This window comes from Musca domestica, unplaced genomic scaffold, assembly GCF_030504385.1.
Source record: "Musca domestica strain aabys unplaced genomic scaffold, Musca_domestica.polishedcontigs.V.1.1 24, whole genome shotgun sequence".
Taxonomy (NCBI): Eukaryota; Metazoa; Arthropoda; class Insecta; order Diptera; family Muscidae; genus Musca; species Musca domestica.
Genome location: NW_026712272.1, coordinates 7057627 through 7084695, shown reverse-complemented (window position 1 = coordinate 7084695; position 27069 = coordinate 7057627). Strand labels below are relative to the sequence as shown.

The following is a 27069-nucleotide window of genomic DNA, read 5'->3' as shown; positions in this document are numbered from 1 at the left end:
AATCAAAAAAAAAAAAAAAAACAATATGCTTCTTAGAATGGAGAAAATTATCAAAAAGTGACATAAAACGGGTTTTAATGTGTTTATTTCAATAAACACATGCACATGTAAAAACGAACAATTGTTTCTTTCAATCACGCGCAAACCCCAGACATTTTCATTTTTAACTTTATCAAAAATATTCTTAGAAAATATAAAGAAAAATTTCGATTACAGCCCTGAAATTTATAAAATGCTAAAACAAAATGATTGTGGCTCTACTTTGATAACAGCTAAATGGCTGGGGACATTTGTTATGAATGCAGTGTTACCATTCAGTTTATATGCCCTTGTTACCCTAAATCATTAAATGTCCTGTTAAAATTCATTAAAATTTATGTTTAATATAGTAATATTAGTTTTTGTAATTATAAAAAAGATTTTTAATTATTCCCTTCTTTTCATTTTTCCTCTGCATTGTTGTTTCGATTTGAATTGGCAACCCTAAGCACATTGACGTTTTAGGTGAGGTTTGATTAAACGTCGTCGTTGTCGTCGCGAGAGAGGGAGAGAGAGAACAGAGTAGAGTTGATTTAATATTAAATTGGAATTGCTTAGAGAACAAGTGACTTGAAACTTATAACATTATTTAAGAAATATTTTAATTAAGGACAATAAATAAAGTTGAACAACAAAAGAATAGCAACAGAAAAATGCCACCAAAAGAACGCAACATTGCCATGATGGGCTATAGATCAGTGGGTGAGTAGTGTGTCGAGTTGTTCTTTTGTGGTCGGTCTGTGTCCACATCCATTGTATGTATGTGTCTGCTCTAATGGGTCGACTTTTTTTGTGTGCTGCTGCTGCTGGCTGTGGCCTGCTACCAACAACTATATTTTTTGTTGTTTTTCTTTTTGCGTTTTATTTATTTATATTGATTAATTATTATTTTTATAGAAAATCGTTATTATCCTTTTGTATGTTCTCTACCCCCCCACTTTTAGGAAAATCTTCCCTGAGTATCCAGTTTGTTGAGGGGCAATTTGTGGACTCCTATGATCCAACCATAGAAAATAGTAAGTACAAAACCCATGGTTATATATATGGTGTGCGTATGTCAAACGAGTCTGAAAGTCGCAATTGATGGATTCTTTAGGAAATATTCCGAAGAATTCCCTTAAAAAATATTTTATAGAAAACATGATTCATTCTTGAAACTTTATTGCGATGTTGTAGGTATTTGCCTCTGGTACACTGTAACCTACTTTACAAATTAAAGTGTATACTGCTGTGTTGTTGTTGCTGGTGTTGTGGAGTTGGGTTTGCTTCTTATTTATGTCAAGGCTAAGGTACATAATAACCCTGTATAATGTCAAAATACTATGATGTGCGTTCCAAAAGAGCATTCCACTACACTTTAGTTTATGTGTGGGAAAGTCCACACAATTTCGTACATGTCATGCAATTGTAAATTAAATGTGTAGTAGGTTTTCGGTTTGTGCAAAATCAAAATGGTTTGCGGATTTGATTTGATGTTAATTTTTTTAAAAGAAACACCTAATTTTTTTAGTTTAAGATACGCTAGGGATATTTTTAGCTTGATAATGGGGAGGGGATTGCATTATCTTGAAAAAGAGTAAAATATATATTTCATAGACCTTGTAAACTAAACAGGGAATGGAAAATCAGCAGAATAATTTTCCGTAGCAACCTTTGTCTTCTGTTCTTGGAGATGATTCTTAATTATCGCCATTTTCCCGCCAAACATATTTGACCTTTCCAATATAGCTTATTTTGAGCTTCCGGAAGAAATAAGAAAGCTCTTTCTTTAACTTTAAGAGCCTTATTTTGCAAGGTTGCATGTCCAAATAGTATTAATGACTTAACGCTACAATAAACAATATTGATGGAATTTATGCCAGTATCTATCACACATTCCGAATCGATGGAAAGGGAAGTCACTCTGGGCAGCCTGAAAGATTTCTAGATATTGTGATTAGTACCTTTCCGGCCAAACATAAATGACCTTTCCACTTGCTAAAGGAATAAGAAAGCTCTTACTTTCAAGAATTATCCGAAAGCATAACTGTAGCCTAAGAGCCTCATCTGGGTTGTTCATTCATAGATCAGCCTAAAAATCCATCGATTATAAATTTTCCTTCCAGGTCCAAATAGTATTAACGTCTTAACGCTACAATAAGCAATATTGATCGAATTTATGTCAGTATATCTTACACATTCTGAATCTATGGAAATGGAAGTCACTCTGTACAGCCTGAAGGATATCTAGGACGTGTGATTAGGACCTTCCCACACTCGACCAAGTGTCTCAATCACGATAAAAAAAAGATATCAAAATACACTACATTCACGCGATATTTGTACGCCAGTCAAGCCTATGGTGCCTCAATCCGTGGCACGTTAGACAAAAAACCCTTCAACTTCAAATTGGAGAGACTCCAAATACCTGCATCAACTTGAACGATAGGTGGTTTCATAGAGGAAAAAGACCTTGGTCTTAAGTAATTAAGTTACTGGTCCGGGTCAATAGGATGCCATGCTGCTGCGATCTTAATGTGGAATGTAGATTCTGTAAGAAGCAAGAGTTATCCATTTTTTCTTATATCACTTTTCGTCAATTTTGAGCAAATGGATAATTGTAATTTATACCGATAGATGTAAGATGGAGAATAGCACGAGCTCAGGCATCTTTGGTACTGGATTAGATTTAAGATATACAGGGTGAGATAAAAAAAAACTGCAACAAAGTCAAACACCATAATTTTTAGATTTTTTTTTTAAATTTTATTGAATGAAAGCAAAATATGTCGGATATAGCATCAAATTTTAAAATAAGTTTAGATTTCCAATTCGAATTAGTCACCTTTGGCACGAATTATGGCCTTCAAACGGCCAAAGCGGCCGTCACACGCTGCCCGAATGTTGCTCTGCGGTATTTTAGCCCATTCCCGGTGAAGAGCTTGCTTGAGGTGATCGACACTTTGGTATTTCTTAGTGCCAACCTTGCTTTCCAAAATAGTCCAGACACAATAGTCCAACGGATTGGTATCCGGTGATTTTGGTGGCCATTGTGCGCTGGAAATGAAGCGAGGAACCTCATTTTGTAACCATGCTTGGGTGGCGGGTGCTGAGAGCGATGGTGCTGAGTCCTGTTGGAATATCGAAAGTCTGTGGCCAAAATATTTGGGTGCCCAAGGCTTTAATACATCTTCCACAATATTTTTGCGATAGTATTCGGCATTTATTCTGATGACACGGTCGATTAATACAAGCGGAGAGCGACCATCGGCTGTTATGGCCTAATGGCCCACACTATCACCATGGCCGGCGCTTGAGTTCTGGTGGCCAACCGAAGGTGTACATTTTCAGCTGACCTCTTGGGCAAGTAAACACGATCATTTTATTTGTTTACGAACTACTGGACAACGAATGTTTTCTCATCGGAGAAAACCAAATTCGGTAGTTCACCACTTTCGGCCAAGCGAAGCAAGTCTTTAGCTCTTTTGAGTCTATTTTCTTTCTGTTGCGGTGTAAGTTCTAGCACTTTTGGAATTTCAATGGCTTTACCCCGAGCTCATTTTTCAATATTTGCCGAATGGAATATTATGATAGCTCACGCTTTTTTCGGCCACGGCGACGCGGGTATCGATCTAGTCGCTTTTTTATTTCTGCCCATTTCTGCTGATGTTGCTTGACGTCGGACTACGCTACCAGTATCACGGTAACGAGCAATGGTACGAGACACAAAAGATTTTTTCACATTTAAATGCTGGAGTACTCTAACGATAGCCACTTGTGGTTTTCTACCCAACTATAAAGAAATCCCACCATCACGCTTGGATTTCATCACGAATAAATTTTTTTCTGGAAAATTCTCACCAAAATGCTTTTGGTACGCTTGTAGACAATATAATGAGCTGTTACTGGAATAATTTTAACAGCTGTCGGACGAGGGGCTTAAAATGACAGCAATCTGAATTTGGTTGCAGTTTTTTTTCATCTCACCCTGCAGAAATGTGATTCGAAGCAATAGCTTTTGTAATTTAAACTGCCACAGAACAATTTGTTGGTGTGTCGTCTTTCAGGCCCTTAAAGGACTCAAATCATCTGCCACCAATTCGATGCATGCATGCATTTTTCAAGACATCCATAATTCTTTCATAAATTGCATTGGAGTTGAGTAGCTGCCAAACAGTATAATAAGGTATTCTGGCTGCCATAACAATAGGGCTTACTTGGCCAAAAACTGTCACCAACACAGCAATTTTGCTGCAAAAACGTGGCTTTATTTTAAACTAAATACACACATTTTTTAAAAATCAAATTTATAAAATACTTAAAAAATTTCCTTCCTTTCCAGCATTTACGAAAGTGACGCGTGTTAATTCACAAGACTATGGCGTTAAACTTGTGGACACCGCCGGCCAAGACGAATATAGCATATTTCCAGTACAATATAGCATGGATTTTCATGGTTATGTCTTGGTCTATTCGATAACCAGTCAGAAGTCGTTTGAAGTTATTAAAATTATTTATGAAAAATTATTAGATGTTATGGGAAAGAAATAGTGAGTTATAGCATAAAATTATTGCTCTGTTCCAGAACTGCAAGAATGTAAAAATTCCGATTTTTCCTTTCTGATATCGAAAGAAATTGAAAAACTAGTAGATTCTTGCAGATACTGGAACAAAGCAAATTCGAAACAGAATTATATTAAATTATTATTTTACCACTCGCCTTCTAGTGTACCTGTTGTTTTGGTAGGCAATAAAACCGATTTACATCAAGAACGCACCGTTTCCACGGAGGAGGGTAGGAAATTGGCCGAATCTTGGCGTGCTGCATTTTTAGAAACTTCTGCTAAACAAAATGAGGTGATGAAGCCAGCATCAAAAATATTCACTTTTAATAAATTCATAAATTTTGAATTGTCCTTTCTATCCTCTCTTTCAGTCTGTTGCTGATATTTTCCATCAGCTTTTATTATTAATTGAAAATGAAAATGGCAATCCCCAGGAAAAAAGCAGCTGTATAATTTCGTGAGTTGTCACCTGCGCGTGGATCTAATGCGAATGGCGGCTACGCGAAAGAAGTCACAATTCACGTCGTATCATTTCAAAAAAAATACAAAACAAAAACAATGATGAACAATGGCTGTTTGCCTCAAATGCAATGGAAAACTGGAAGAAAGAATGGTCTAGAAAAACAAAACAGATAAAATGGAATGAAAGAAAATAAATTGGTAAATCATTAAAAAAGGATTTGTTTTCTCAGATGTAGTGTTTATAGCATAATAATACAATAATTAATAATTCTCGACTCTTTATTTTATTTTAATTTTATTGTTTTTTTAAACCAATTTTCTTTATGATTAGCTTTTAGTAGCAAAAACCAACAAAAAAAAAAACAATAACTAACAAATCCCCCAATTATATACAATTTACAAAAACAACAAGCAATTAAATATAAGTTACCTCATTTTCCAATGTCCAAGTAAAGGGTTAATAATATATTTTTTTTGTTTCATTTTCACATGTCCTTCCTTTTTTGTTTTAAACAATTGTTTTTATTTTTTTGCTTTTTAGTTTAGTTTCAATTTAAAAAGTATAAAAAGTTTTCATTTTAAATTTTTTTTGAATATTTAAATAAGTTTTTTTTTTTTCTTAAAAACAAAAATTTGTATCTGTTGTATTTACACACACAAAAAATAAACAAAACAAAAAACACACACACAAAGACAAAGAGGGCGTTTATATAGATTTTAATTTACAATAAAACAAGAAAAATATCAATAAAAGTTAATAATAGTCATTATCATTTAATGGAGTTTTAAGAGTATTACTACAAATTTTTGAAATGTCACAAGTTTTTAAAAACAGCGGTTATAGGCTTTAAAAGCCAATACTAAATGTCTACTTTAGTTTATAGGGCACCCATTTACCCCATCCGATAACTACTCCACTCGGAGATCTTCTGTTGCATGAATTATGGCCTTCAAACGGCCAATGAAACCGCCACACGCTGCCCGAATGTTGCTCTGCGGTATTTTGGCTCATTCCCGGTGAAGCGCTTGCTTGAGGTGATCAACACTTTGGTATTTTTTAGTGCCAACCTTGCTTTCCAAAATACTCCAAACACAATAGTCCAACGGATTGGTATCCGGAGATTTTGGGGGCCATTGTACGCTTGAAATGAAGCGGGGAACCTCATTATGTAACCATTATTGGGTGGCGCGTGCTGAGTGCGAAAATGCTGAGTCCTGTTCGAATGTCAAAGGTCTGCGGCCAAAATTTTTGCGTGCCCAAGGCTTTACTACACCTTCCAGAATATTTTCGCGATAGTATTCGGCATTTATTCTGAAGCCATCGGCTGTTATGGTGTTATGACCCACACCTTCACCATGGCCGGCGCTTAAGTTCTGGTGGCCAACCGAAGGTGCACATTTTCAGCTGACCTCTTTGAACACGATCATTTTGTTTGTTTACAAACTGCTGGACAACGAATGTTTTCTCATCGGAGCGGAGAAAACCAAATTCGGCAGTTCACCACTTTCGGCCAAGCGAAGCAACTCTTTAGCTCTTTTTAGTCTATTTTCTATATGTTGCGGTGTAAATTCTTGCACTTTTTGGAATTTCAATGGCTTTACCCCGAGCTAATTTTTTGATATTTGCCGAATGGAGTATTGCGATATGGTCATCTCACGAGCCATTTTTCGGTCACTTTACTTTTCGAACCATTTCTGCTGATGTGGCTGTTTTCTTCCATCCACTTCCTTGAAGTTGGGCTACGCTACTAGTATTACCGTAACGAGCGATGGTACGAGACACAAAAGATTTATTCACATTTAAATGCTGGAGTGCTCTAACGATAGCCATTTGTGGTTTACCAGCCAAATATAATATGTTCTGTTAAACATATGTTCTCTTTCAAAACTTGCAAGAACGTAGTTTTGCAATTTTTTTTCGATATTATTAAAGGAAATTCGTTTATAGTAGTAAAAACTTTCACATTCTTACAGTTCAGATCAATATTAAAAAAAATTGAAAGTATAAACGAAATTAGTTGAATTTATAATAAAATATCTTTTTGAGTTATTATTTATTTCGTTCATATCATACTTCTCATGTATTTTCGTTAAAATTTCCCTAAAATCCAAGAAACAACTAATGTCAAATATAAGTGGGAACATGGTATTACTAAAGTACTGAATTGGCAACACTACTCTGCTCTTCTATTTAGTGCAAATGCCATAAGTCTGTCGAGTTATCTTTTTATAAAAATACATTATTTAATTGACAACTAATGTTTCGTTTGGCTTTTGCGCTATTGGCGTTTTTCTTTGCTTTAAATTTATTTATTTTAAATTTACCAATCGCGGAAATTTGTCATTAATATCGATAGGAAAAAATATCCATTGATATTAAGTAAAAAATAAAATATCGATGGTACCGATAGAGCAATCGATATTTTGCCAGCGCCAATGTATTTTTTATTCGTCGTTGTCAGTCAAAATTATTCGTTTCCAAAGAACATACAAAATTTAGTACGTACATTTAGTGCGCGGTAGTAAAGCAAATAAACGTACCCTTTCTTATTTAATTCTGTGAAACGATTTGATTTGCACAAAACAATAGCAACAACCAACGACAACAACAGCAAAAAATACATATCATCAATCACTCTCTGACGGAATAAACAACGAGAAGAATCAATGCCAGAAAAATCGGTTTAATTCTATTGCAAGCAGCGTAATTAAAAGAGAGAGAGATGGTGATGTTTTAGCGTGCATTAATAACAAAACGAAAAAATACATAGAAAACAAAATATAAAAGTTAAACAAGTTAACGAAATAAAGAAGCTATTTTTCACTGGATTGTGTTTTTGTGTGTGGCGAAACATACGAATAATTCGACGAGTGTACGAATAAACGACCAAAGAAAAAGGTTAGGAAACATAACGTATTTTTAGTGAATTTTTTTTTTGTGTCAGTGCTTAACTGTGTGCGAGTTTGTGTTTGCTGGAAATTGAGACAAATATATTAAGACGAAAAAAAAAGAAGAGAGATACCCAAGCAAAAGAAAAGTGGTTAAACAGGTTACCTAATTAAATAATTTGTTATTAGTAAATCATTGAAATCATCGCACAAACGGGCTAAAATGAATATGATGAAAATTCAATCATTAAAACGACCAGACAGTCGGTTGAGACAACAAACAAAAACAAGAGCACAAATAAAGCTTGTTGTTGTTGTTGTTGTATGGTGGACAAAGACGAAGAAGTAGTAGATGAATGTTGCAAAAGGAAGTTATTGTCAATTTCCTTTATCTTGTAAATAAGGAAAGGCAGCTGCTGCTCTCGAAATGGAGGGGTTTCTTTTAGTAGTAGTAATGACAAGCAACAGGGTTGCCAGGCTATGTATGTGTTACAAAATTACGTGAGGAATGGTGGAATGTGTAAATTACTTTGTAAGACAAGAAAGAAGGCTAATAATTGAAAGTAAATGTAATATGGAAATATATTTAAGCAGATATCCTTGCCAATAAATCATATGGGAGAATTATAGAATAATGCAAAAAAAAAAAAAAAAAAAAAAACTATTGACTAAAATAAAAAATAAACTGAATGCGTAATTTAGAAACCAAATGCAAAACAACTTTCAGTCCACTTTTTAAGAAGGCGTAACTGCAGTCAGTTCGTCGTTGTTGAGAAAAGCCGATAAAAAAATAAGGTAGACGTCTATAAAAAAATTCAAATCATTTCCTTCACTACCAATTAAAGGCAATGCCGACTAGAAAAAAATTTACATAACAATTAAAATAAAGTCCCCCGAAGAAGTCGAAAGTAAATCAACGAAACGTTGGGAAAACAAGGAATTAAATTAATTTTTAATCATTTCCAAAATAATCGATTATACAAAGCCCACTACAACATTGACCAAAAACTTAGCAATCCGATAAAAATCTTTGGCTCAACTCTAGTCATTAAAAACTTTCGGATGATTTTGAAAGGTTTTCCAGAGGAAATTTTGCCTTGATTACGGGAAATTATTATTTTCTTGTGTGAAGGATCCGCGAACCCAGATAAACCGATATAGACAATACCAGTATCAAACGGTTTGGAAGTTAAATTGAAATTTAAGTTTTTGGACTAGGGATTTCCAAAAACCCCCAAAAAAGAGTCTTCTAACCCGAACAAACCGATAATGTTCGGTTCATTAAAGTGGTGTTTTTAGTAAAAACAATACCCTCCATAAAACATTTGTAAATAGAGGTATCTGGATTCAAACACGTTCCACTTTAAACTGCAAATACCAGCGAGATCGGTTGGTGAATGAAGTTACAATTTCCAAAGAACCAAAATTGAGCTGTATAGACAATTTTCTGCTATTTATTGGGAGTCTTAAATTTTTTGAACCGATTCCATGAAAAAAATATGGTTAGCATCATCAAAATACCGAATATCAGGCGGTACTGCTATACGGAAACCGTGAAATAATATGGACAATGCTCTGTCTCCAGTGGTAAAAACTATAATGAACTACAAATACCCAATTTAAAAAAAATCCGATAGAAAATGGGGTCTTAATCGTAAAAATATAAGCATGGACCTGTGTTGACAATATTGTGCCACGGGAATGTTAAGTTTGTTATAAAATCTAAATATCAGATTTGAAATAATATCGAGAAAAAATTTGGCTGAAATCATCAAAATACCCAACATCGGGAAGTACCGTTATATGGGTTCTATGTTGTGGCTATACATAAACAGTGGACCCAAATACCTTATTTTCTATACCAACCATTCTAGACACAATTTCAACAATTGTCACAAATTTCAAGGTTATATGTCATATGTATTTTGATGTCAAACGACAGACGGACATTGCCAAATCAAGTTAGGATTTTATGCCGATCATCAATATATATCACTTATAGGGTCTTTGACGAATATTTCGAAGTGTTGCAAATGGAATGGCAAATTTAGTATAACCACCTTTGCACATTATTTCCCTGTTTCCCCTTTCATTCAATAAACACATATATTTCCTTTGTTTTTCTTGGAAACTATTTAAATAAGTTTATTCCGCTCCATTTAAGTTCTTCCACTCGATGTTTAGTTATAACTTTGACAAATAATAATTTAATAATTTCTTCGAATATTTCTGGCAAATTGGCAAATTTAATATACCCTCCCTTCCATGGCTTACAAATTATTTCCTTGTTTCCCCCTTTCATTCTATAAACAAATGCATTTCCTTTGTTTTTCTTGCAAACCATTGAAATAAGTTTATTCCACTCCATCTAAGTTCACCCACTTGATGCTTGGTTTTTACTTTGTCGCCAGTGGTTGGCAACCCTGTTGTTTGTCATATTAACATTTACATTTTCGTACCCCTCTCATACTCATTCTACCGCCAGCCATTCCAAATCAAACATCCATTCATAGTGTGTGTTATTTACAGAAACTACTGCAACAACAACAAAAACACGTAAGAATGCGCGTATAGGGAAGAGGGAGAACAACACAACACGCAAAGCAATTGTGCAAAAGAGGAGGTCATTATATATGTTGTGTGTTGTTGTATTTTATCTGGCAGACTGTTGTTGTTTTGACGAACAGAAAAACCTTTTGTCAAGTAACGAACGAACCAAGCTGGGCAAACGTCAAGCGACCAGCCGACGACTTGTCATTTATGCTAGGAACACAATTGGAGCGAACGACGAATTTTTTCGCGGCGTATGTTCGTCGTCAAAAATAAAACACATATGTGTATATGGAAGTGCACACAATCACGGCACCGGCGAAAATTTCGTCGGTCGCCGCGAACTCAATTAGCTTTATTTCTATTTCATACGCCGGCGACCGGCGAACAAAACAGTACAAGGTGGCCATACTTGTACGAATTTTATGTGTTTTAGTAAATAAAGTTACTTTTTACTTTAAAATTTGTTATGGTCACTCTACTATCTGTTACTCGTATAAAAAAAACATAATTAATTTGTTTATTTATTTGTGTACTTGCGCCTGAGTGAAGATGGATATCAGTGAATTTATAATAGAGAAGATGGACATAAGTGAAATTATAATAGAGAACGTAAAGAATTATGTGTTCTTGTATAATTCAACTAGAATATAATAAAAAAGAAGAAGAGACTCTTCTCTCATTATTGTTATTAAATGATGTTAGGAGAAATGAAACAGAGTTGAGATAACTAAAAACCCATTGTGTTTTTAAGCTATTTATTAATTTTTGTTTGATCTTTGTTTTATTAACAATAGATGGGTAATAAGAAAAAAATAGAAAATATTTTGTGGTCACACTGGATAATATCTTCGTTGATCAAGAAAATACATACAAACAGATGACACAAAAATAAACTCATTTTTTTCCTAAGACAAAATGACACCCCCCGCATCGTTGCATTTAGTGTGTCGTACCTATTATTTTTGTGGATCACAATCTCTTCCACTTCAAATATCACTTCAAAATCAAGGTTCGTTATACCTTTTTACTGGCCTTTCTTATCTTAAAAGCAAAAACTCTTCAAAGATAACAAAATTTCCAATGTTTTCATTATGGAATATAAATTATATTTTTAAGATTCTTCTAGACATGTGTGCCGCGTCAGGTGAATACCGTTTGTTTTGGTTTTCTTTTTGCCAACATTATATGACTAATGTTATACGTTTTTTGTCGATACATAAGGCCTGTCTGGTTACTCGAAAATTTTTGCAAATTGCGACTACGACTGCAACAAAGTCAAACGCCATAATTTTTACATTTTTTTTTAAATTTTATTAAATGAAAACAAAAAATGTCTGAAATAGCATCAAATTTTAGAAAACGTTTAGATTTGTTTGAATTGGTCACATTTGGCACGAATTATGGTCTTTGAACGGCCAATGAAACCGTCCCATACTGCCCGAATGTTGCTCTGCGGTATTTTGGCCCATTCCCGGCGAAAAGCTTGCTTGAGGTGATCGACACTTTGGTATTTTTTAGTGCCAACCTTGCTTTCTAAAATACTCCAGACTCAATAGTTCAACGGATTGGTATCCGGAGATGATTTTGGTGGCAATTGTGCGCGAGGTACCTCATTTTGTAACTATTCTTGGGTGGCGCGTGCTGAATGCGATGGAGCTGAGTCCTGTTGGAATATTCAAGGTCTGCGGCTAAAATGTTTGCGTGCCCAAGGCTGCGGAGAACGACCATCGGCTGTTATGACGGCCCACACCATCACCATTGCCGGCGCTTGAGTTTTGGTGGCCAACCGAAGGTGCACATTTTAAGCTGATCTCTTTGGCAAGTAAACGCGGTCATTTTTACAAACTGTTGGACAACTGTGGCGAATGTTTTCTCATCGGAGTAAACCAAATTCGGCAGTTCACCACTTTCAGCCAAGCGAAGCAACTTTTTAGCTCTTTTGAGTCAATTTTCTTTCAGTTGCGTTGTAAGTTCTTGCACTTTTTGAAATTTAATGGCTTTACCCCAAGCTCATTTTTTCAATATTTGCCGAATGGAATATTGCGATAAGTTCAGCGCACGAGCCATTTTTCGGCCACTGCGACGCAACACGGGTTTCGATCAAGTCGTTTCTTTACTTTTTGAACCATTTCTGCTGATGTTGCTGTTTTCCTCCGTACACTTCCTTGACGTCGGGCTACTCTACCAGCCAATATCACGGTAACGAGTGACGGTCTCATCAATGCTCTGTTCCAGCACTGCAAGAATGTAAAAGCTTTTACTACGATAACCGATTTTCCCCTTATGATATCGAAAAAAAAAATGCAAAACTAGTAGATTTTTGCAGAATTTAATGTATGGTCATGTAGTTTTAGGCGTCGGTGCTAATTTATAAAAAAAAACAAAACAAAATAAAAAAAAAAAAATACGAATAGCAACTGAAATAAGTGTAACAGTTCTTCAGTGTCGTCAATGTTGCGATTTTTAGAAGTCGAGAACAAAGTCCTTGAAATCTGTCATTTGCATCATATTTCGATAAAGTCCCTCAAAACTTGTTATGTGAGAAGAGAACTTTACTGTTTATGGTTGCTAGATATTCAGTGTTGCCAAAATTTCTCATATAAAGTGAAGGACGTAATCGATATAGTCCAAACCAGCATTCGTGTTACCTACTTTTTTCTTTGAAACTATTTTCCAAGAGAAATTTTTGTAACTAGGCTCCAATTCTAGCATTTAGTGTTGCCAACGTTACGGCTTTTGATTGATCTCTAAATATTTACATTTCATTCAAAATGAGACATGTGGCTAGGTAGCTTTATTAGAAGTTGACATAACGGCCACTATAACTTTAACAGTTTCTCAATGTTGTCAATGTGTCGTCTTTTTTAAATATCGCCTGTTAGACATTATGGCTATATATTTTCAAAAAAAATCCATTTTAATAAATTAGTAATAAAAAATGATTTTATTTTCTAATTAATAATTGATTTTGATCTAAACCATATTAATCATTCATGCACCACTACATTTACTATGGTTTTTTACATAATCAACACCCCTATTTGGCATGTACTTTTTTTTTGTGGGGTAAAACAAAATATACAATTAATTTTAGTAGAACGTCATCACGACAAAATACCCAATCTAACCAACGTCACGTTCAATTGCAATATTAACAAATTATTTGATGGGTTTTTCGTGGTATTTGTTGTGCTCTTCTTGTTTTTCGTTGGCTATTAAAAAAAAAACACAAAAAACCCCGATTAATACGTATTTAAGTTTTTTTTGTTATTTTTTTTTTTTGCATTTGAAAAAAGCGCCGCCGATTTTGTTTTGTTCTTCTTATCAATGAAAATTCCTGATGTTTATGTTTTGCCAATGTGAGTGTGGCGAGGGTGAAAGATGGGGGGGGTGAACGGAAACAAGCGAACGGACTGCTGCCCCCACACTTTTAGTGATAATCACAGTGACGTTCGGCGGCGGCACCATCACCACCACAAACACTACAATGACCAACCAACCAAGCACAGCAGCAGCCTCACTACCCCGACTATATGCCAGAGGGAATCGTTTTTTTATTTTGCTTTGTTTTGTTGTTTTTTTTTGCGTTCCATACCACGCCGTACGTGGTACAATTGCAATTCCGGCGTCTTTGTTATAACCATAGGGCAGGCTAATGTCATTTTTTTTATTTAATAATAATTACATATGGTAATCGCTTAATCGGGGAAAAATGCTAAAAAATTACGTTGTACATTGGGTCATATTTTATTGTTTCGTTTTTTTTATTACGACGAACTGGAAAATAAGAGGTGGATCTGAGGAAGAGGCGTATAATTTTTCAACGGAATTTTCTGTGCGAATCCTTAGAGACTCTTCGCATTCAATTATGATTCAACGATTTTACTCATCAAGTCATTACCACATGAAAATGCCCAAATATCGCATATATGGCGCCCAAACAATGGATTAAAAATAATAAATATTTAAGCGTTTTAATTTATTTTAATTAAATTCAGGTTTGGTGTTGTCTTATTTTTTTTTTAATCTACCATTTTTATTTTAATATATGAATATTGGACGTTAGAACAATGCGGACTTTTTATTTTAATAATAGAAAGAATAATCGGTCGTCGGTGCCAATAAATTTGAATTCAATATAAGAGGTCAAATGTTTGTATCTGTGTCACTGACCAAGATTTTCTTTTTTAACCTTTTGAAAAAAATCTTTATTAGCTACGAAATTATTAAAAAAAATTCGTGAACACATTGCCGTCCACAAAAAAGAAAACAACGAACTGTTTTATAAAAAAGGTGTAGAAACGTATTGCGGTCTTCTTTTTATTCGCATAATGACTCAAAAAGAATATTTCGTAAGGCGAAATGACCGTTACACTAATTAACTTACCCAAACTTGATGTGTGGCCTTGTAGCTTTAAACATTGGGCAATGACAACATTTATAAAATGTCATCTTTTGAGTAGGTGAGCTAGGTGATGAGAGATATGAACAATGAGAATGGAAGTTATCTCATAACGGTGACATATGTATAGGGTTGCCAAGTTCTATGGATTTAAAAAAGGCATTCTTAAAAATAAGTTTAATCAACTCCTAGGCTTCAATACTGTCAAGATCTGTCCAACTTATCTATAAAAACGAACAATAAGTTAACACAAAAATGATGAACATCAACATTATTTTTCTGGTCAAATTAATAGAGTCAAAGTTTTTAAAAATTATCATCATTTTTGCTCTTGAAAGGACAGTTTTATAAAAAGTTATTGAAGTGTATTGTTGCCTGCTTTTTATTCGCATAATGACTCGAAAACAATTTTCTTAAGGCTAAATGACAGTTACATTTATTAACTCGCTCAAACTTGATGTGTGGCCATGTAACTTTAGACATTGGGCAAAGACAACATTTCTAAAATGTCATATTATTGAGTAGGGGTGATGAGAGATGTGAACAATGAGAATGGAAGTTATCTCATAACTGTCACATTATACCAGGGTTGCCATCTAATATGGATTTAGAAAGGCATTCTGGAAAATAAGGTTATTTAGTTTCTGCGTTTAAGGAAAGATAGAAAATAATGAAACGCAAAAAACTGGTGATGATAATTAACAATTTTTTTGACATAAAGGTTATTAAAAATCATGATCTTTTTTGCTCTTCTTTTAAATCGTACCATAAACTTAAATAAAAAATAAAGAACTACTTTTTTAGTAAACAAATTGAAAGAATTCCAAACATGAAAACTTTTACAATGTTGTCCTTACAAAAAATTGTGACTTTTAATCACCATTTGTTCAAGTATTATTTTTTTCATATTATATACACAAAATACGAGCAGACAAGTTTTTTTGAAATTCAAATCAAATAATGATATTCATTTAATTTGCAATTGCGCATCATTGTGTCATCGCCATGCTCCACCATCAATCAGTTCATTGGCACAGAATTCTATTGGTATTCGATCAGAAGGCAATAGAGTTCACTTGAGTTCAATAATATACTCACTCACAACTCTTCAAAAAATAATAATAATAATAACAACAGAAATTGTTTGTGTCGATATTAGCATATTTGTTTATTATTCAATTATCTTGCCTAGTTATCAGGGACAAGCAAACGGCTGAAATAGAACAAAAACCGGTTGTATTTAAGGGGCATTAATTGGGGGCCAATACCGCACATATGGGAAAAGAATGTAATACAAAATCATTACAAATGTGGTTAGAAGAGGTTCGTGTAAGTTGAAATATCATATTTTAATTCTGCTACTGGCATTCTATGGATACCATTTTTCGAAAGTTTCAAAGTACTTAATTTTGACCTTTTTTTACCATGGTACCGCCATGAATACCGCCTTGTACCTTTCTCCTTTTTCTGGATTTAAAGTTGTCATCACCAATTTGGCTTTTCATCGATTTTTTTACATTTTGGCGTTTTTAGTTATTTGTAAAATTAGAAACTTAACCAATTCGACCAAAATAGCCCACAGACATTTTTAAATTTTCCGAATTTATAGTTGACATCATCACTAAAATGCAATTAAACGATTTTTTATTTGGCGTTTTTAGTTATTTGTAAAATTGTCATCACTAATATGCAAGAAAAACGCAACCAACTTGAATGAAATAGCCCACAGACATTTTTAAATTTTCCGAATTTAGAGTTGACATCACTAAGATGCAATTAAACGATTTTTTTATTTCGGCGTTTTTGGTGATTTTTAAATTGGCATCACTAATATGGAGGAAGAAACTTAAACAAATTGTTTTAGAACGCCCTCAGAGACATTTTCATTTTGGCATTTTTTGAAAGACTTGTTTTTAGGATTAAAATTAACATCACTGGTGTGTACGAAAAGTCATCCAAATTTTTTAATGATTTTATGTAATATAAATGGTTTGGTTGATATCGAAACTAATTTCAAAGAAATTGCGATTTTTCTTTACTGTGGCATTACTGATGTTCAATAAGACGTTATGCTTTGATATTGACAGTAGCGATTTTTTAAAGATTGTAAGCTACGTTTTTTTTTCTTTTGGCACTTTAGTGTTAGGTTTACATCACAGTTATGACATCACATTACTTCTTTCCTATATTGACGTAAATATTCTTATATTTACAGTTAATAACACCGTTATACAATAAGAAAACTCATTCCGATTTGAAGATTACCTTTTTCATTTTTGCGTTTTAAGGTAATATTTCTGTATTTTAGGTTGCTCTGGAATATTACTACTATAAGATGAGAAAAGAAATGGCGATTTTGCCCCTTTTGCCATTTTTCCAAAATTACAGTTGGCATCACTAATATACAATGAGCCGTTACGCTTTGATATTAACATCCCCAAACTAGTTTTTTCATTTTGGCGATATTACTTTGAATGTTATATTGGCATCACTGATATACACAATGACAATTCGTTACCACTTTTTCTTCTTTTTATTTGTTTTTAGTTCAAGCAAAACCTATCATAAATTGGCATCACTTATCTAGAACGAGAAAAGTCATTGCACTTTGACATCTTTTGATGAATAGGCGGGAGAGAGAGCTAAGTTCACCCAATTATCTACTTAAACAATTAAGGTGATGATTGCCATTTTTCAATTTCTCCTGATAATTGGATGAAATAACATTTAATTAAAATAACATTATCGGCCTCTTTCCGAAACAATTTGTTATTCTCTATCATCTCTATAATCGATTATTCTTATTAGTTGAAGTTAAGCTTCTCTCTCTCTCTTTCCTCTAACATGTCATAGTGAACAAACAACACTTGGTTTTGATTGGTTTTCGGTAGTTTACGGTTTTATATATTTGTTATTTTTATAACCCCTTACTTTGTTAAGTAATAATTTTCACCCATATAAATACAAAATCAAATTTAATATTTGAATAATATTTTCTTAATACCTATTACTTTTCTTAAAATAGCTTTAAGTTTTTCCCTCAACAACTCAGCCCTTCAGGTTCTCCTACCCACATCAAAATTAAATAACATTGTGTGAGGTAAGGGAATGTATTAAGTATAAATATATATGTAACTATACAGATGATAGAAACAATTGAGCTAAACACACACACAAATCTGGGTCAAAGTTGATAATATACTCACGCTAAGTCTGACTCACTCGCCAAGTCTGTTGTGTACATTCCATATGGCGGCGGCCTCTCTTCCACACTGCGATCATTCAATAGAATTGATGATGTGGAAATAACATAAAAAAGTTAGTTGGTGTATGAGTAGAAAATAATTAGCTATATTAGATATTGTATTGGGTAATTTCAAGTAATATTCTCTAGTACAAGTTACAAAGGAAGACAGAATATAGAAACAAAAATATTAATCATATCTGTGGTGGTTTTTGCTTATTATTATCACAAAAAATCACAATGATGACATGCAATGATTCAAGTGTTTATTTAATTGTTATTAAAAAACGGGTGGCATTTTATTTATTTTTATTTTAAGAAAAATTGTTGTACATATGTAATTGTGTTTAATTTTAGTAACAGTTGGAGCAATTCGGTTATGGAATGGAGGTAACATGATTGATTTTAATGAGAAATATCGATAACACATTAGTGAGTAAAGAGAGTAAGAATTACCCGTTTTACGAAAAAATGTTGGATGTATCTAATTCTCTAGCTTAGAAGCATTAAAAAAACAGTTGGTTTAACATTTATGTCTCTCCCGCATTATTGCAATCAGATGTCAAATCATCATGATGTCTCTATTGTAAATCGGTGATTACAAGTTAACGTTTTCTTAGCACCGCCAAAATAAATAAAATACCTATTGTGCAATTAAGTAATGAGTTAAGCCTTTCTTCTGTCGGCGGTGTTACTTAAAAAGAGAGAGAGAATAAAATTTACTTTCTCTTTCTCCCACTAATATATAGTTGTAAGATCTCTTCATTTTCCTTTTGTATATCAGTGATACCAACCTGTTGCATATCAGTGGCCAAACTTCCCAAAGTTAGCCAAAAACGACAAAAAGAAAAAAAATCGCTCTGGGCTACTACTTTAAAGTGAATTGACAGTGAAAAAGAGACAGAGAGTTAAATCATTGATACCTACTTAAAATAAAGCGGTTCACTTTCCTAATTAATATCAGTGATGCCAAGTGAAATTTACCAAAAGTCAACTAAAAACGCCAAAATGAAAAAAGTCACTGTGGGCTCGTAAAAATAGTGGAAAAGAGAAAAAAAGCGTTGGCATCGCTGACAGCCAACTTGGAATGAACCAAAACCACCTAAAATTGCGAGGATGGAAAAAGAAAATGTTAATGCTGTGTGATGACAGAAATTGTAAAATCGTTGTTTAAAATCTATAAATTAAAAACTTATACCTGCCAAATTTTGTTAAAGTTGTCAAATAATAAGTACAATGTGGGGGAATCGTTGGGAATTTTCCTATTGAAAATACCCAATTAGAATTTGCAAAAAAAAAACGTCAAAATGGAAAAATATGTTTTTACCAAATACCAGTCAAGTCGAATCTATTCATTTAAATTTTTATTAGTATCGTCGAAATGAAAAATACCGTATGAGTATGACTTTCCTTTTCGTAAAGAAGTATTGCCAACTTGAATTTATTAATAATGCTAAAAACGTCAAAACAAAAAAGAATGCAGTTATGTGTATCACTGGGTATCAAAACAATGAATGTCTCTTCATATATGAGTAGTGTCATCTTAAAATTATTAAAAGCGCCAAAAAGTCTACATATCTCTAAAATATGAAAAAAACGTTAAATTGAAAAAAATTTTCTTTTGTAATTGGTAATAACTACCGTCCGCAAGTATTACAAATTGCATTGTAAAAATTCTTTCTTTTATAATTTTTTTTCTATATCTTAAACCCAAAATCCTTCCTTTGTTCTTGTTTTGTGTGTCAACAATTTTTGCTGAAGAAGCAGAAGCAGGTGGATAAACTTTGAAAAGCCATTCAAGTAGAGGATGTTTATTGTTTGCGCACACATGCGAACACACTTTTATGCCTTTGCACAAAAATTTGTAACATCTGTAATGACAGCCGGTACATATAACTACTATGTGTCCTTATTGTGTTTCAAAACTTGAGTTGCAATGAAACAATGGTTTAGTTTTTATTTGTTGTTATACTACAACAAATACATATCAACGTGTGCTAAAACAAAGCAACAAACGCAAATACACATTTTTTTTGTCTTAAGACAGTCAACAATATCTGAAACAGAGTAAGAACAGAGCAGGTGTTTTGTTAGTTGTTTTCAATTTTGTTTTCTTTTTTTATTATTGTGGTACGTGCTGTGAAATAAACACAAACAACCGGTGGTACAAAATATTTGCATTAATAAGGGGCCAGCTCAAAATTATATCAATCTTCTAGATAAAAACTGAAAGATAATGAAAATAAATGTCACGATTAAAACATTTTATTATGCTCAGATTTTGTTAAGAAAATATTTGTAGATAAAAGAGAGAAAAAAATGGTGCAAAAAAACAATTTTTGTAGATAAAATAGAGAAAAATGCTGCAAAAACAATTTTTGTATAGAAAATGCATTTTCCTATTAACAAAAAAAGTTGACCATTAAAATGTCACCTCTATATTTCCAAAATGAACATAGATTTAGATGCTTCCGTATTTATTTATTATGCCTACAACCCGCATATGGTTCGTCTATTTCTTTAGGCAAATTTAAATACATATTTACCAAATTTGTATTCATATCCTAAAACGTGCTCTAAAGCAAAAAATTTACTAAACATTTGCTTTAATATTTGTATATATGGAAATCTTTAAGCATTACCCAATATTAAAATGAGTTGGCGTGAAATTTATATCTGTGTGTGTGGGGCCACACATTGTTGTCACCCGTCTAGTTTTAAGATTTAGTTTGTAAGTAGAGCAATGTAAACGTTTCTTAATAAAAAAAAAATTCTTAATTAATTAAAATCCAACTTGTTCACATCACAATGGTTTGTGTGTTTCTTTTTATTTAATTTTTGCAAAAAATCAAGTTTTTTGTATTATTTATCACAACAAAAAATTTACTTTAATATTTTTCTAAGAATTCTGTGTGTCGGCGTCCATAATTCTTAAACGTCAACTTCCGTTTTTATTGGGAGAAGAAAAAAAAAACAACAAAACAATGTTGCCAACCGTCGTTTTCTCCGTTATCGGCGTCGTTGTAAACGCTTTAACCTTCTGTGTTGTTTAAAAAATGACCCCCTTCAAGAGAACAAAGAGCACATTTGACATAACAAATGAGTAGTGATGATGATGCTCTCGGTTATAATTGCCCGTTATGAAAAGTAAAAACAATGTAGCATGGAAAGTAAATTAATAAGCACTGCCTTTACACGGTGACATTTTTTAACCATGCCATTTTTTTTTGTTGGTAAAAGGTGTAGAGAGACAAGGATAGAAGAAAAAATGGCACGATAAGCCACCGCACAGGGTTATGCTAGGAACACAATTGGAGCGAACGACGAATTTTTTCGCGGCGTATGTTCGTCGTCAAAAATAAAACACATATGTGTATATGGAAGTGCACACAATCACGGCACCGGCGAAAATTTCGTCGGTCGCCGCGAACTCAATTAGCTTTATTTCTATTTCATACGCCGGCGACCGGCGAACAAAACAGTACAAGGTGGCCATACTTGTACGAATTTTATGTGTTTTAGTAAATAAAGTTACTTTTTACTTTAAAATTTGTTATGGTCACTCTACTATATGTTACTCGTATAAAAAAAAAATAATTAATTTGTTTATTTATTTGTGTACTTGCGCCTGAGTGAAGATGGATATCAGTGAATTTATAATAGAGAAGATGGACATAAGTGAAATTATAATAGAGAACGTAAAGAATTATGTGTTCTTGTATAATTCATTGTAGTCAACAAATGAGCAAAATGTTTACTTTTTTCATCAGCTGTTTTATAATTTCGTCGGTATTGTGTTCCATACGACGAATTTTCGCGGCTCATTTTGTCGCCGCGTAGGGCGAAATTCGTCGTTCGCTCCAATTGTGTTCCTAGCATTACATGCAATTTTCTTTGCATTTCTCTTTTTGCTTCTTCCGAATTTTTTATGATTTTGACATTTCCAGCCAGTTCCACGATATCGAAAGAACACGTTCGCACAACTTTTACACGACAAACAGCTGATTTCCGTTCCACTAAAATCTATCAGAACGAAAATTTGCACGAAAATCAAAGCGAACGAAAACGTAAGCATTTCAGTGTAATTTTGCGTTCCACTATCTTTTTTCTTTCGTACGCATACGAACACAAATGTCAAAATCAGTCACTTGTGTCTTTGCTATCGTATAATAACAATTAAGGAAAATTGTTTTAACATAAACATTGCTTGATTGAAAATGGAAACAAAAATGTAAGTAAAAATAATAAATGCAATTTAATATGTGAACAACAAATATATATATTTTTTATTTTCTCAATTCCAGCACGAAAAAATCATCAACTACACAGCTGCGGGCACTAGTTGAGTAAATGGAGGAGAATCCTGTGTTCGCCAGAGGAATGCCAATTTTTGGAAGCAGCAGAAGAAGTTTTAAATCGGGGCGGATTTGGGTAGTTCTGCAACCGGGCACCCACTTCTCTTCCATCATATCCAAAAGAGCCCGAAAACTTCCTTCGACACACGAAAGTTGGCCACAAACCTAGAAAAAATCATTTTTTATTATTTCAAAAATGTAAAAATACAATCATACTTACTGGTTGTTAGGTACTTCAAATAAATTCGAAGCATCTCTTAAATTCCTCCGTGGCACATTTCGAACCTCCTCCATAAAAAATAGGGCTACGGAAATATTCTTTTTTTTTATTTTCTAAGAGCACAAATAGTTTGAACACAATCACTAGAAATTTTATTTTGTTTGTTTATTTACAATTTGTTTGTTTACAACTGAAATGTCAGTTGAGACAGAGCCACTGCTGCTTTTTCGCGTTTAAATTAGACATTTGACGCTTTTTTTGCTTTATTTCGCGATTAATTTTTCCAAAAAAATATTTAGCAACACTGAATCACGTAAGGCTATGCGAAAGAAAGAACGAAAGTTAGTGGAACGCATTCTTATACGAAAGTGAGTGAGTAGCCTTCGTTCGCACAAATTTTCTTTCGAGATCGTGGAACAGGCTGTTCATATCGTTTCTTTATTGTAATTTTTGATGCGTTTCTTTTATTGTGATGTGTTTAGTGATCGTTTTAAGTAAATTGTTTTAAAAAGTAAAAAAAAAGAAAGTTAAAATAAAAGTTAATAATTTTAATAAATATGTGACAATATGTGAAACAATTAGCACAACAATACAGCTCTATACGAAATACCTAATAAAATAAAATGTCAGAAAAAATGCCAAGTAAAATGCCACCGTGTAAAGGCGCGACGATTTACGCAGAAATTTTAAAAGAGAATTGATAAAAATGCCAGCTAAAAATTGCACCGTGTAAAGGCAGTGAAGGTCTTCGTAAATGGATTTTGCGTTCGTGAACTTCATGTCTGTGGGGTAATCTTCGGGTTGGACACTTTTAATTGAAATGATAATTGATGTACAACTTATCGTGCAACTTTTTTAAACGATTATTTAATGTAAAATACACACGGTTTTTGTCAAACAAAAAAGTGCGAAAATATATTTGTTGTTATAAAATATATTTATTTGATAGAAAAAGAGTAATCTAATTTAAAGTATTTATTTAATAAAATTAGTATTGGGAAATACATTTTTTATACCCTCCTCCATACTATGGTGGAGGGTACGAAAAATGTAAAAATTATGGCGTTTGACTTTGTTGCAGTTTTTTTTTTTATCTCACCCTGTATATGGAAATATTTAACCATTACTCAATATTAAAATGAGTGAGCGTGAAATTTGCGAATATATATATATATATATATATATATATATATATATATATATATATATATATATATATATATATATATATATATATATATATATGTGTTTGTGAGGCTACACATTGTTGTCACCCGTCTGGTACCAGTAAAAAATATACGGAGTAATCCTCAACCGAGCAATAGGGGAGCAATGATTAGTTCATCCATTTGGATTAATAAACGATCAACGTAAGAAAAATTCCTCGAAGCTGGAAAAACCGATGCCTCCCTAAAAGCTCCAAATGCATCAATAAGGGATGCATCAATGCATTTTATTCTTGGCATGTATTTTTTCTTTGTTTGATAAAACTGTTGTTTAACTATTGCTTTCGTCATGTTCGATTATTTCTCTATGGTTGTACGACCATTTGCTCAGTTTTCTTGTGTCCGTCTGAAGTGAAACACGTGTTAATGTACGTTATTATTTTAAGTGTAATAATAAAGTGTAATTAAAAAAAATATTTATATATATTTTTAAATTGGTAAAATAATGTGTGAACATTTTGTTCCGAAAAGTCATCTTAGACAGTTTGTACAAGAAGAAATTGAAAATTTCTCAAATTGTACTCTGAAATTGGAAAGAAAAATTGACCTCCTTCAAAATGAAGTCGAAGCTTTAGAGAAAGTTATGTGTAAACAGACAATTTTGTTAGAACAGATCGTGAAACACATACACCCAACTAGCAAGAGTCTCAACATTTTTCCAATACAATCCCTAGAAGAATTAAATTCGGCAGAGCAATTAGTTAATAAAAAGCCTGAATCAGAAGTGGTAAGCCAGCGTTTTTAATGCATTAAATTAATTTGGTACCAAATGTTAATTAGTTTTTATCTTTAATCATTTTCAGATATCATATATGAAAAAAAAAGTTTGGCAAAATCAGAATAGAAAAGGCGTTACCGGCAATGATTGGTGAAAATATTTTGCTTCGGGTAAATTGGGATGGAGATAGAAATAAGACAGCCATAAACAAATATCGGTTGTTTAACTTTTTTTATTTCGGTAATAGCTTGATTCTATAACGTGTCTTAAATAATATGTGTATAATTTGCAGAATCACTTAGAGACACCTACAAAACTTATCCTGAATTTGAAAAATCGTTCAAGTTGGCCCTTCACAAATGTAAGGCAAACCTACAGCCTAAATCTAAATAATAAAGTAATTAATAAGTTTTTTTTTTAATTATAAGAAATTATAGTAAACTCATCGTACAATAATAACTTCAAATATTTTAGTTAAAAATGAATTGTTATTTGCTTTTTTCTGCTAAAAATAAATTATAAAATACATATAAGAAAAGGAGATAAAAAGCATTTTTCTTTATTTTACTCTTTCAGGAGATAACAAAGATTACTCCCTTGGTCCTTCTTTCCGAGATCAAAACAAGTACTCCCTCTATGCTCTTTCTGGAGATAACAAAGTTAACTCCCTTTGTCCTCCTTTTCGAGATCAAAACGAGTACTCCCTCTATGCTCTTTCTGGAGATAACAAAGTTAACTCCCTTTGTCCTTCTTTTCGAGATCAAAACGAGTAATCCTTTTGTCATTCAATAGGAGCTCAAAAGGAGTGGTCGCCTCCTAGGACATGCAATGTTATAAAAGAATATAAAATGCAAGAGGGTCGGAGATTTAAAGAGCTTCCTACGATTAATCGTTGGATGATCCAATTTTTTACTTAAAACTTTGCAGAGTAGAGCAATGTAAACGTTTCTTAATGTTAATTAAAATCCAACGTGTTCACTCACAATGGTTTGTGTGTTACTTTTTATTTAATTTTTGCAAAAAATCAAGTTTTTTGTATTATTTATCACAACAAAAAACTTATTTTAATATTTTTCTATGAATTTTGTGTCGGCGTCCATAATTCTCAAACGTCAACTTCCGTTTTTATTGGGAGAAGAAAAAAAAAAACAACAAAACAATGTTGCCAACCGTCGTTTCTCCGTTATCGGCGTCGTTGTAAACACTTTAACCTTCTGTGTTGTTTAAAAAATGACCCCCTTCAAGAGAACAAAGAGCACATTTGACATAACAAATGAGTAGTGGTGATGATGCTCTCGGTTATAATTGCCCGTTATGAAAAGTAAAAACAATGTAGCATGGAAAGTAAATTAATAAGGTCTTCGTAAATAGAATTTGCGTTCGTGAACTTCATGTCTGGGGGGTAATCTTCGGGGTTGACACTTTTAATTGCAATGGTGATTGATGTACAACTTATCGTGCAACTTTTTAAACGATTCTTTGATGAAAAAATTGTGTGAAAAAATATATTTGTTGTTATAAAATATATTTATTTGGCAGAAAAAGAGTACACCTAAGTCTGTTTTTACACGGTAGATTGGTTCCAGAAGAAGCCGTGTAAAAAAAAAACCGTGTAAAAAAGACATTGGTCTTATACAAAAATGGGTGATTTGTTCCTAATCTCTAAAACCTATTAAAATTAGTGAAAAACAAGAATTTTTAAGAACAAGAATTCATGAAATCACCGATTGCTTAATTGCAATTTCATTTTTCTTTATAGTTCTTATTGTGGCTTCATTTCAAGCGAACGTTTTACCAAGAGCAGTTGAGCCTTCTCCATTTCGAAGGCGATCTAAAATTTTAATCTTGGTTTCCAAAGAAATTGCCTTCTCTTTTAGTTTTTTATCTGACATTTCCTTTTAGGGATACATAAAATATTTAACAAAATTAAAAAACATAAATAACTGAATAAATACAAAATATTTTTTGGCTTACCTTTTATCTTAATGCGTTAAAATTAAATTTAAATTTAAGTACATAACATTTCAAATCGTGCTAAATGGAATAAAATCGTGTAAAAAAATTAAAAATATTCAATTTTCAAACCGTGTTATATCAAACCCGTGTACAAAAAGACCGTGTAAAAACAGACTTAGGTGTACTCAATTTTAAAATATTTATTTAAAAAAACTAGTATTGGTAAATAGATTTTCTCTAAAAAACTGATAAGTAATTTTTCCATTGAAAAGCGTGACTCGTGTCCCGTAAGAATAATACGTTGGATAAAACATTTACCTCTAAAACATTTTACAGATAACAATTTATGTATAGAAAATGGTGCTGATAAAATAATTAATTGAGAAAATGTTTCCGCTAAAGCATTTTCGTAAGGAAAATATAGGAAAAAATTATCGGAAATATCATTTTCCAGCTTAAGC

The 27069-nt window shown here is 32.9% G+C and overlaps 2 protein-coding genes and 1 long non-coding RNA gene across 3 annotated transcripts in view; 2 read left to right on the top strand and 1 right to left on the bottom strand.

Moving 5' to 3' along the window:
- The first annotated feature begins 523 nt into the window (after positions 1-523).
- Positions 524-5816, top strand: LOC101896882 (GTP-binding protein Rheb homolog). Its single transcript, XM_005183593.4, has 5 exons — positions 524-741; positions 984-1055; positions 4361-4568; positions 4746-4875; positions 4955-5816. The coding sequence occupies exons 1-5, from the start codon at positions 693-695 to the stop codon at positions 5042-5044; spliced, it is 549 nt and encodes a 182-aa protein (XP_005183650.1). The 5' UTR covers positions 524-692; the 3' UTR covers positions 5045-5816.
- A 1675-nt stretch (positions 5817-7491) lies between these two features.
- LOC101897227 (SH3 domain-containing protein 19) overlaps positions 7492-27069 on the top strand; it is a 28539-nt gene continuing 8961 nt past the window's right edge. Inside the window, exon 1 of the mRNA XM_005183595.4 lies at positions 7492-7944. The gene's annotated coding sequence lies outside the window, so the exon portion shown is untranslated. The remainder of the gene's footprint in view (positions 7945-27069) is intronic.
- On the bottom strand, positions 22388-23739 carry LOC131802749 (uncharacterized). The gene is made up of 2 exons (XR_009342364.1): positions 22709-23739; positions 22388-22653 (listed from the first exon to the last, which is right to left on the bottom strand). It is a non-coding gene; the product is annotated as an uncharacterized LOC131802749 (long non-coding RNA).

Bases quoted from the DNA above. Each gene is read 5' to 3' on its own strand.
- LOC101896882 (XM_005183593.4), top strand. From the start codon at position 693: ATGCCACCAAAAGAACGCAACATTGCCATGATGGGCTATAGATCAGTG. The intron at 1,056-4,360 runs GTAAGTACAAAA...CTTCCTTTCCAG, and splicing joins TGATCCAACCATAGAAAATA to CATTTACGAAAGTGACGCGT. The intron at 4,569-4,745 runs GTGAGTTATAGC...CTCGCCTTCTAG, and splicing joins GATGTTATGGGAAAGAAATA to TGTACCTGTTGTTTTGGTAG.